We start from the raw sequence: 12,647 nt of genomic DNA, 5'->3' as shown, positions 1-12,647 counted from the left end.
CATGACAAGTATGAAAATATGTAAATCTTAAATGACTATCAAATGATAGCTCTGACATATCACATCATGAGCCCTACCAGGGTCCTACCTGCACATCAACAAAGCATTGTGAGGATCATGTGTATGAAGTCTGCATTACATGATATTTTTTTTTTTGTTTTGAGTTAAGCTACAGTCAGTGCAGGTAGATGTCTCTGTAATATTATGAGTGATTGATGAAATGACCAGCTGGCCTCAGTTTACACAATTAAAGGGCAGACTTTGCTGAGTGATGCGAACAGAGCCAGCTACAACTCAACACTGGTATTATATATTTTATGGCTGTGTTTGTACAATACGCAATGATACCAGTAGTTAGCATAGTTGCTATATTTTCTTGATCACAATTCAGAAATGGAGGAAAATAAATATTTTGGGGTTTTGCTGATGTTTAAATGTAAGAGCAGAGGTGTTCTTGAAATTTACTAAAGGGTGTGAGCAGTGTCAGTAGTATCCTGGGCATTGTACTTGATAATGTCAGTGAAACAAGAGCTATGATAAGATGATAAGAGATATGATGTCCTTGGAAGAAGCTCCTTGTTTAGTGATCAATCTTGATCTCCATTTTACCTATTGTTAAAAAGTATGAATAGTGGTTGGAACAGTGAGCAGTTCCAAATAACTAGGATTAGATAATTGCATTGGGTTCATGACTTGGAAGGGAAATGGACATTTTGAGAGGACCCAGGATAAGTATTGTTGTTCCTCTGACTTTAATGTGTTTTTTTGCATTTGGTAAGAGTGCTGCCTGCTATCTCTCACAGAAGGTACGCCAAACACTGTATGGAAGTTAGACTCAGAACATACTGGAGGGCTTAGTCACCTTATATGAAGTACCTCAGGAGGAAGTAGAAATGATTACTGTTGACATGGCTGGCTGAACTGACATGCTTAGTCTGTTATCATCTGGACACATAATAGAAGATGGAAAGAGAATGAATGTGTATTAGCTCACTTCTTCCTTATTTCCTCAGTTACCTGCAAACATGGAATCATCCTGATCCAGCTTTCTTTGTAAATTCAGTGTTATTGAGCCAAGGCCAGAACATCAGGTTTTACAGATATTAAGCATTAACCATTGTTACTTCATGGATGCTGACTGGAGCATGACTCAGTCTTTCTTTCTCTCTCTCTCTCTGTACCTTCCTGAGGTTCAGCATGTCTTCATTTATTTTTGTAACATCATGTTCTTGTCATGGTACCAGTTTGTCAACTAATCCCTAGGTGCAAACTTATTGTTACCATTCATCAGCTGGATTCCTGTGGTATTAGCTTCATATTTGATTATGTGGTGGTCATACTGTACTGGGTGTATTATTATACTGTAACTAACAGGTGATGAGTAAGTGTTGTCTTGGATTGGCATAGCACACCTTAGAAACCCTAAGATTCATAATTGGCATAAGTGAGGGTTATTTGTTTTCTTTTAAACCTGCTTTTTTTAACTTGTGGTTTTCCATTAGGAAATCCAATGTAGTGATAAATTTGTAGGCCCTGTAAAATGTAAATCAAACTTTTTTGCTCATGTGATAGCCATTCTGAAGTCAAATTTCTATTTCACAAGTGTTCTACTGCCTGAATATAAAACTTAGTTTGTTATTAGAAGTCTTAAAGTCTGATAGTCTGCAACTATCATCATTTAGCCAAGGTTTTTGATACTAGTATAACTGAAACATTCTGGTAGGCACTAAGCTATTTCTGTAACATTAAGTAATTGACAAAATATTGCTAAATAATGTTTGAACAGAATCTAGATAGATTCGGCACCCACCAAATACAAAATTCAGAGCCTGCTTATAATTAATAAGTTATAAACTAACAAGAAAAGCAGGGAAGCAAGAAAAAATTAATAACAAAAGTATAAAAAGTAATCAATAAAACAAAAAGAAAACATATTGTAATGAAATGAAAATGTATATTGTGCGACTTGCCCGGACACCACCAGCCGGAAACCACATCTTTATAAAACGTACACGTTTATTGCATACCAATCAGTACAAGATTACAGTCCTGAGGCCTCATGTATTAACGGTGCGTAAGCACAGAAATGCTGAACGTTTCCATGTTCAAATCGCGATGTATAAAGCCTACACTTGGCGTAAAGCCACGCAATTTTCCACGGTACCTCATACCTTGTCGTACGCAAGTTCTCCGCTCGGTTTTGCAGACTGGCGGCACCCAGCGTCAAAGCAGTGCTACTGTTCCTGTGTGGTTAACATATTCTTAGATCCACATCCACGACAGCAGATTTATCAGATACACTGAAATCAACCGCATATCGTTCATAAATTTAAGGCACCTGATTGTAATCAACCTGTAACAATATACTGGTGCACAGAATGGCCAAACTATTCCACTGGCATGGCTGCTTTAGCATTGCTAGAGGACCTTGCAAATGGAAGGATTAGAAGAGAACGCGTATTCCGAGATCATACAGATTTCTTGACACATGATGATGACTGGCTTCTAAGTCAGTTTAGATTTCCAAGAACAATCCTCTTGGAGCTATGTGCTGAACTGACGCCGGCTTTACAAAGGCAGACTTTGAGGAATTGTGCTCTACCTGCTCCTTTGCAAGTTTTATCCACTCTCGGGTTTTTAGTCACTGGCTGACCGATCCGGTATTTCTCAGTCATCACGGAGTCGTGCCATGCCAGCTGTATGGGATGGTATTATCTGCTTATCAAGCAGATATATAAGATTTACGTACACTACGGTTGAGCAGGCAAACATCAAAGCGCAATTTGCAGCAATGTCCGGTTTTCCCAATGTAATCGGAGCGGTCGACTGCACACACATTGCTAGAAAGACACCTTCACAGAATGAATTTGTTTATGTCTTAAAATAATTAAAATATTCAATTTTCCTTTTATATTGAATTAACACAATGAAATGTTTTATGCCTCATCAAATTGTCTTGCGTGCCTTTTTAGCTCTTCTTTAAACATGAATTACTTTTCAATCCTCCTATAAAAACTGAAAAATTGTAAAGCAAGTGTAAAGAGATAAACCTTAAGCACATTATTTCCATCTTTTAAAATCCAAGTTCACTCAGTGTGGATGGCACATTGCATTTTGTACAACTTACACAGGGCTTATTATGGACATATATGAAAAAGTGTATATACATTTGTCTATTTTCAAAATTTCCTGGTCAGCATTCAAGTCCTAAAATTATGTAATTGCATGCTTTAAATATCTTAGTGATGCCAATTGGTAATTACAAGGTAGTGAAAAGCAGGCCATGATATGAATGTACTGTTTCTGCACAGATGTTTTCAGCAATATTTCAGAGGTTTTACATTTTAAATTTCCCTATGAATGTATATTACATAAACCATAATTAGAATTGCTCCAATAGTGTATTTTTTTTTGCCTATTATTGTCTACTAGCAAAATACCCGCGCTTCGCAGCGGAGAAGTAGTGTGTTAAAGAAGCAATGAAAAGAAAAGGAAACATTTTGAAAATAACGTAACCTGATTGTCAATGTAATTGTTTTGCCACTGTTGTGAGTGATGAGTGTTGTTGTCATATATATATACATACATACATACATACATACATACATATATATACATACACATATATATATATATATATATATATATATATATATATATATATATATATATATATATATATATATACATACATATATATATATATATATATATATATATATATATATATATATATATATATATATATATATATATATATATATATATATATATATATATATATATATATATATATATATATATATATATATATATATATATATATATATATATACATACATATATATATATATATATATATATATATATATATATATATATATATATATATATATATATATATATATATATATATATATATATATATATATATATATATATATATATATATATATATACATATATATATATATATATACACACATACATACATACACACACACACACATATATAAACATATATATACATACATATCTACATATATACACACACAGCTATTTCGTATCAGTGCAATACGCTGTTTGTTAAAACGTTGACTCCGCTCTTACGTGCAATAAAAATCAAATCATTCAGTTGTCTTTGCTCATATGTCATTTTAGAGCTGGACGCCTGGCATCTTTTTTTGGCCAGAAAGTTCGTTTCTGTTTGGTGTGAGGTTCTGTGTTGTGGAGATTCTCAGGATGGATTGCAGGTGCTCATCAGTGAGGCGACTCCTGTGTGCTGTTTTGTTAAGTCTTTATCACTGAGAAGAGCTTCTCACACAGATATGTGCTACCAAACATGCACAAGGTTCGAGCCGCATGTAGGCGGACTTTTTGTTCTTCAAAGTCACCAAAGCGCCGTGCAAACTCAGTGCACAATAACTCTAGCTTCGCAATAACTTGCCGCATCATAAGGTAGACTTGATTAACGCAGTAAGTGTTCGCAAGGCAGCTGAAGCGCTGCATTATGGGATCTGTAGTTTATTGTGTTACCAGCGCTTCATATACCGGGCTTTAATAACAATAATACAGTATATAAAATGATCTCGGGCGGATATAATTACGCCGGGCGGATGTATTGACCCTTGAGTTTGACACATATGGACTAAATAGAACTTGAAAAGATATATTTTTCAAATGTGATCGCGCAATTCAGATAGAGTTGGCGCACTACAGCCTGCATGCCTCAATGAGTCATCCTCCCTCGCTCTTACTTTTTACCGTTCATCTAATGAATACACTGAGTATGGCTTTACCAAAACAATCATTGATGGCGAATAAAGTATCCATTATTCGAGTATGTAGTGCGGGATATATATATATATATATACATATATATATACCCGCGTATCGCAGCGGAGAAGTAGTGTGTTAAAAAAGGTAGAAAAAGAAAAGGGAACATTTTAAAAATAACGTAACATGACTGTCAATATACAGTATTTGTTTTGTGAGTGTTACTGAGTGTTGCTGTCATCAAGGATTTGATTATCATTATTTCTTTCAATCAGGTTCGTATTTGTAGGATGTGTTGTGTTCAAGTTACATTCCGTGTTTGTCAATTGTTGTAAAGATGACAGGTTTCATTCATCGATTCGTTTCTTACTGCATCAATAAACAGCTCGTCTTCTTCTTTATCTGAGACCTGACACACTGCATGCACAGGTTTTTTTTACACTGTCTTCCTTTAGCGGGACATTGACTTTTTCCACCGTGTGCTTTGTTTCCACAGTAGCTGCATTTATGAATATGCTTATCAGGCGCTTCATATTTTTGCTGCCTTTTCAATTGTGTAATTCGGTTTTGTTCAGCTCTTTGGAACTGTTGCTTTTATCTGTGCACTGCGTCAGTTCCGTGAGCCACTCGGTGTACTTGCATCGAAGGTTCCCAGCTGTGCTGGTGCCATCTCGTGCTATGTCCATGGCTGTATTTAATGTTACCTTAGTCCTGGCACTTAAAACTTTCTCTCGCAGTTTCGCTGAGTTTGTGTCAAACACCACCCTGACCATCTCATCTTCCTCTCCATAAGCACAGACAGTCCTTCACCCGTGAATATTTACCCGTGGCAGTTTGCTATTGGATTGCCGCTGACGGACGGCCTTATATGGGCAGGCACTAAATTACAAGCGCCAGCGGCAGCCTGTCTATGAACTTAATTTAAAGTGTAGGTTTACATCGTGCTTTGTTTCCGAAGTAGCAGAACTCATGAATATAGTTGTATATGTCACTCGCTCGCTTCTTATTGTTTCGCTGCCTTCTCAATTATATAATGCATGTTTTCTTGAGCGCTTTTTTGAGGTCTTCCTGGTTTTCTATGTACTGCGTGATTACGTGGGAGGCGTGATGATGTCACACGAAACTCCGCCCCCACGGCGTTGAAGCTCATCTCCATTACAGTAAATGGAGAAAAACTGCTTCCAGTTATGACCATTACGCGTAGAATTTCGATATAAAACCTGCCCAACTTTTGTAAGGAAGCTGTAAGGAATGAACCTGCCAAATTTCAGCCTTCCACCCACACGGGAAGTTGGAGAATTAGTGATGAGTCAGTGAGTGAGTGAGTGAGTGAGTGAGTGAGGGCTTTGCCTTTTATTAGTATAGATTTAGCACTGTAAGCCATGTGATAATATGAAGACATTTGTCAATCAATGAAATAGGACATCTTTATTTATTTTTTTGTTACAGTAAAATTTAGATTTTATAGTATACTATGCACATTATTTGTAAATTGGTGCATGTTGTTTTTCTTTTCTGTACATTATATTACTTGATATATTACTATGTTCCTTTTTCTGTTTGCTGTTTTATGTCATTGAGAGGAGTTGGTCTTCAAATATACAAAATTACATATAGCAAAACAAAACAAAAAAATGTATTGGAGTTAGTAAGAATAAGACTGGTAGACAACAAAGCAGACTTGACATCACTAGAAAAATCTGAGGAGCATGTAGGTGCTGTGCCTTGTTTTGTTTTTTTAATTTTATTTTACTTTGAAACTATTGAATTACAAACAGGATTCAGTCTTTGATGCTAAGCAAGTTTAGTTCTTACTTGGACAAAATGTGAAATAGCTGAATCATTAGATGGATGACTTGCTCTTGTAATCTAGACTTGGAGCATATAAAGCTAGTGTTTGTTAATCTTTATACAGTATGTTTAGATACATACATGTAGAAGTGGAAAAATCCTACCATGCAGTGTAAAATAGAGATAAGGCCAACAAAAGGAGATATCTGTAATTGGCCTACCTCTAGGATGCAATTAACACTAGAATTACCAGAGCCTAAGAGAAAACTTGTAAATCCGGCCCACCTTAAATCCGTTTGCACCTCTCCGTCAGAGTCTTTTGTCCTGTAAAATGTACAGATTAAGACAAGCAGCAAGCAGCCTGCTATTCCATCCCCCACCGTCGCAGAATGTTCACTAAGTTCTCCCAGCTCATGCCTTGTTTGATTATCTGGGAGTGAACTGCTGGAGTTTTAGAGTGGAAATAATAGATCGTTATTTGGAACACTTGCATTTCGCGTGTGTTCCGTTTCTACAGTAATCTGTGTAAACACATTGTTAAAACAGAAACTTTTTCATATTTTAGTAATAAATGTTACAAAATGTAGGCATAAACTATAAAATGTGTGAAGCCTGAAGTGCAAAGATTAAATAAACACTTTCACAAAAGGTTCAAGGATGATACAACAGCTTCCGTGGTGTAGTGGTAAGATTTGCTGACTTGTAATCAAGGGACCACTGGTTTGATGCCCACTGCCTCCTATATGTGCTGTTTTCAGTAGTGAGCTGCTCTTATTGTTAATATTATACAGTACACACATACATTTGGTTTGTGACTGTTATAGACCGTGTACATTTATAGTACTGTACTTTTAAAAGTTTCCTCTTTTTTTTCACTTCACTTCACAATCACGATACATACTACTACCCTAGGGATCTGAAGCTGTTAGTTTTTATTTGAAACTGGGAATATCTGTAGATGTGAGTGGGTTTTTGAGGCAATGGAACTGGACATTCTGTGATCTGGAGGGATAAAAGCTGACACACAAACGTTGGTGAATCTGCCTTCTTCGTATCTCACCGTCACTTTATTTTTTTTTATTCAGATTTATTGAGTGTTCCTGCTCACGCAGAATTAGTATGCACCTTATGGTGTATGATGTCAAAAAAAAAAAAACCGCAGACGTAGGTATACATGATATTTTCAAAAAATCAGTTTATGACCTGAATAGTACCAATCAGAAAACATCATCACACTAATGCAATATTATTTGAAAACAAACAGCGTCAGATTGGGTGTGAATTTACGCTGATGTTGTTACTTAGAGTCAGATCAGGAGGGGCTGGGGGGTGGGGGGGATTGTGTTGAGCATGATCGTGATTGAGAGAATAAAACTGAAAAAAGGTAACTTTTACAAGTACCATAAATTTATACCCAATGTCCCATATATTCGTCTTTCTTTTTTTTCCTCCGTGCTGCAAGAACCGTCTTTCCTACATTTACGACATATGTACCTGTTGCAATGCGCACACTTTTCTCTATGCTGTGGTTTCTATTACACACCTGAAAGAAAGAGACAATATATGTGACATTTTGAAGAAATCATTTTATGACCTGAATAGTACCAATCAGAAAACATCATCGCACTAATGCAATATTATTTGAAAACGAACAGAGTCAGATTGGGTGTGAATTTACACTGGCGCTGTTAGTTAGAGTCAGATCAGGATTGGGGGGTGTTAGAGCGTGATCGTCATTGAGAGAATAAAACTGAGAAAAGCTAACTTTTACAAGTACCATAAATTTATACCAAATGTCCCATATATCCACCTGCAAGATTGGTCCTTCCTACATTTAGGATGTGTGTACCTGTTGCAATGCGCACACTTTTCTCTATGCTGTGGTTTCTATTACATTGAAAGGGCACTTGACACTGACTCAGTTTACTTTACTGGGGAAGCGGTTATCTTGGAACAGAAGCTTGTCGATGTTGCATCCTCCTTTTCTTTTTCCATCACCTTTTCTAGTAAGATGCGACGACGAAGTTCTTCTGCAATATGAGCCATGAACACTCTTCTTTTCACAGTGGCCCAGTGCATGCCTTTCACAGTACATGTGTGTTGATCCTGCTGCACTAAATAAGCTCACACCTTCTGGTGCATGAAAAAAAAGAAAGAGACAAATATATGGGACATTGGGTATAAATTTATGGTACTTGTAAAAGTTACCTTTTTTCAGTTTTATTCTCTCAATCACAATCATGCTCTAACATCCCCCAATTCTAAAACCCCCCGCCTCTTGTGATCTGACTTTAACTAACATCGCCACCATAAATTCACACCCTATCTGATGCTGTTCGTTTTCAAATGATATTGCATTAATGCGATGATGTTTTCTGATTGATACTATTCTGGTCATAAAATGATTTCATCAAAATGTCACATATGTCATCTCTTTCTTTCAGGTGTGTAATAGAAACCACAGCATAGAGTGGAAGAACTGTCCTTGCGTGTGTGAAAATTGTTAACATTTGAATTTGATGATTGCATATAAGTCTGAACTGACCTGATAAAAGGTCATAAAATGGATAATTCCAAATATCATATATACCTACATCTCTGTTTTTTTTTTTTTTACATCATATACCATAAGGTGCATACTAATTCTGCGTGAGCAGGAACACTTAATAAAACTGAATAAAAAAAAAATAAAGTGACGGTGAGATACGAAGAAGGCAGATTTACCAGTGTTTGAGTTTCAGCTTTTATCCCTCCAGATCAGAGAATGTCCAGTTCCATTGCCTCAAAACACCACTCACATCTACAGTTACTCCCAGTTTCAAATAAAAACTAACAACGTTAGATCCCTAGGGCGGTAGTATTCATCATGATCATGAAGTGAAGTGGAAAAAAAAAGTACAATACTATAAATGTACACGGTCTGTTAAATATGCAAACGAAATGTATGTGTGTACTGTATAATATTAACAATAAGAGCAGCTCACTACTGAAAACGGCAAGTAAAAGAGGCAGTGGGGATCAAACCAGTGGCCCCTTGATTACAAGTCAGCAAATCTTACCACTACTCCACGGAAACTGTTGTATTATCCTTGAACCTTTTGTGAAAGTGTTTATTTGATCTTTGGACTTCAGGCTTCACACATTCTATTTTTGTAACATTTATTACTAAAATATGAAAAAAGTTTCTGTTTTAACAATGTGTTTACACAGATTACTGTAGAAACGGAACATAGATGAAATGCAAGTGTTGCAAATAACGATCTATTATTTCCACTCTAAAACTCCAGCAGTTCACTCCCAGATAATCAAACAAGGCATGAGCTGGGAGAACTTAGTGAACATTCTGCGACGGTGGGGGATGGAATAGCAGGCTGCTTGCTGCTTGTCTTAATCTGCACATTTACAGGACAAAAGACTCTGATGGAGAGGTGCAAACGGATTTACAAGTTTTCTCGTAGGCTCTGGTAATTCTAGTGTTAAACCATTTATACTCTACATAAGCCCCAAGGAACAATGCCCTGGGACTCTATGGTGTTTTTTGTCCTGTTCCACAACAGTAGTACTATTTTAAATAATGAAGATTGAGTCATCTTCTCTTCTTCAAGGAATTTACTTGCCATTGTGCCGTTAGCTTCTTTTGAAGGTTTCATTCAGAGAGGATGACCATATGCTATGTTGAGTGTGTAGTTGATCTTGCATTCTGTATTTTTGTCTCAGCAGCTTACCCTACTGCATATGGACAGATTAGCCAAGCCTTTGCACAGCCTCCTCCCATGATTCCCCAGCAACAGAGAGAAGGTAAGTGTTTTTCCTGTTGTTTTTTATGTAGTCTTTTAGTTGTGTTTAAATATATTCAGTACACAGTTCACATTTATTGTCACAGTTGCTGAGTACAGTGAAATTCTGTATAATACTGCTTGAAAAAAAAAATGTAACTTTAGATGTTTGTTCTCAAAAGATCTGTCTGACTACTTCTGTCGTTATTTTCCATTCATTCTAACAAAGCCCATGGCTGTTTGCTTATGATCATTATCTTTTTTTTGCCTTTGTTTGGTTAAGGCCAGCTAAATCTCTTTGAATATTAGAGCAGCAATAATAGGAATTGTAGGAATACAACTGTCTTTCTGGCAAACTAACAAATGTAACTCATTCAGTCATTTTATGTTAGATATCATTTCTCATGCTGTGGTTTAAATTCAGTTCACTTTAGTTTTAACTTACTTTTATTTTCCAATTTTATATATAACAGGGCAACAGCAAAGCATATAACTAATCAGCATTTCCATACATAAAAAGTTATAAAAATTTAAATAAACAAAAAAGCAAATGTCAGTATAATTGGTTGGTTAATTAATTAACTAGTTAATGTACCAATACACTAAACAAATGATAGTAAAGGAGAAAAAAAGATCTTCAGTGTAATGTCAGTGAATTTCTGCTAGCTAATGAAAACACAGAGTCCGGATCCTACTTTTTTTCATATATCATACTATATCTGTACTGAAGACTTTTTCACCATCGGGTTTAGCACAGTTAGAGAGGACAGAGACGCAAGTACCTGCGGGAAGCAGAAAGGAGGGGGAATCGCTCTCTATGTCAATACAAGGTGGTGCAAATCTGGACATGTAAATGTTAAAATCTCCACTTGCTGCAGGGACATCGAACTGTTGGCTGTAAGTCTGCATCCCTATTACTTGCCCAGAGAATTTGGACACGTCATTGTTGTTATTGTTTACATCCCTCCTCTGGCGGACATGGAGATAGCGGGTGACATAATCCATTCCGCGGTTGTTAAGTTACAAACACGGCACCCTGAGGCTCTTGTGCTAAACGCTGGAGACTTTAACCATGTGACACTGAACAAAAATTTTCCTGCCTCCTCCCACTATGTGGATTGTAACACCCGGGGAAATAGGACTATCAACCTACTGTATGCAAACGTTAAAAGATGCATACAGCACCACCCCGCTGCCTGCGCTTGGGAAAGCAGATCATAACCTGGGTCTGCTTCAGCGTCACTACAAACCAAGAGTGAGGGAGCTACCTACAACCACACACTCATTCAGTAAGTGGTCCCCTGAGGCAGAGCAGGCTGGGATATCTGGCAGGTGTCAAATAGTGAGAACATTGAGGAGGTTGTTGACTGCACTACTGACTACATCAACTTCTGTATGGACATTGTAGTTCCAGTAAGAACAGTACGCTGCTATGCTAAGAACAAGCCATGGATTACAAGTGACATCAAGGGCCTTTTGAACCAGAAGAAAAAGGCTTTTAAAGGCGGTGATCAGCATGAGCTCAAGCACGTGCAGAAGGAACTCCGAGTCCAGTTCAGGGCGGCAAAAGAGCAGTACAGGAGAAAGCTGGAGCAGAAGTTGCAGAATAACAGCATGAAGGAAGTGTGGGATGGGATGAAGATCATCACTGGCTGCAGCTCGAAGCGGGTTGCCACCATCGAGAGAGACGTGGAGAGAGCAAACCAGATGAACAACTTCTTCAACAGGTTTAACCATCCTAACCCACTCTCACCTCAGAGTACTGCACCCTCCACCCATCCTTCTGCTGATACCAGCATAGGAGAGAGTTTCCCCCAATCAACAATTACAGCAGCCCAGGTAAGCAGAGAGCTGAGGAGACTTTGTACCAGCAAAGCTGCGGATCCAGATGGAGTATCGCCACGACTGCTGAAGGCCTGTGCGTTGGAGCTGGGGAGTCCTCTACAGTGCATCTTCCATCTGAGCCTGGAACACGGGAGAGTCCCGAGGCTTAGGAAAACATCTTGCATCACCCTAGTCCCAAAGGTATCACATCCTAGTTAGCTGAATGACTTCCGGCCTGTCGCTCTGATGTCACATGTGATGAAGACCACGGAGCAGCTGCTGCTTTACCACCTGAGGCCACAGGTCCGCCACGCCCTCGACCATCTGCAGTTCGCATACCAGAAGAAGGTGGGAGCGGAGGATGCCATCATGTATATGCTACACCGATCCCTCTCCCACTTGGACAAAGGCAGTGGTGCTGTAATAATTATGTTTCTGGACTTCTCTAGCACCTTCAACAACATCCAACCTCTGCTCCTT

At 37.7% G+C, this 12,647-nt stretch overlaps 1 protein-coding gene across 19 annotated transcripts in view; it reads left to right on the top strand.

Moving 5' to 3' along the window:
* The window catches only part of celf4 (CUGBP, Elav-like family member 4), a 1,212,964-nt gene that overhangs the window by 1,077,015 nt on the left and 123,302 nt on the right, over positions 1-12,647 (top strand). For 15 of the 19 annotated variants that reach the window (XM_039759134.1, XM_039759132.1, XM_039759130.1 and 12 more), the window contains one exon: positions 10,285-10,365. In XM_039759134.1, coding sequence (XP_039615068.1) covers positions 10,285-10,365 — 81 coding nt within the window. The remainder of the gene's footprint in view (positions 1-10,284; positions 10,366-12,647) is intronic. The other 4 variants (XM_039759122.1, XM_039759116.1, XM_039759129.1 and 1 more) reach the window with 1 other exon arrangement.

This window comes from Polypterus senegalus, chromosome 7, assembly GCF_016835505.1.
Source record: "Polypterus senegalus isolate Bchr_013 chromosome 7, ASM1683550v1, whole genome shotgun sequence".
Classification (NCBI taxonomy): domain Eukaryota; kingdom Metazoa; phylum Chordata; class Cladistia; order Polypteriformes; family Polypteridae; genus Polypterus; species Polypterus senegalus.
Note: the sequence above shows the minus strand (reverse complement) of the source record. Positions and strands in the feature narration are given on the sequence as shown.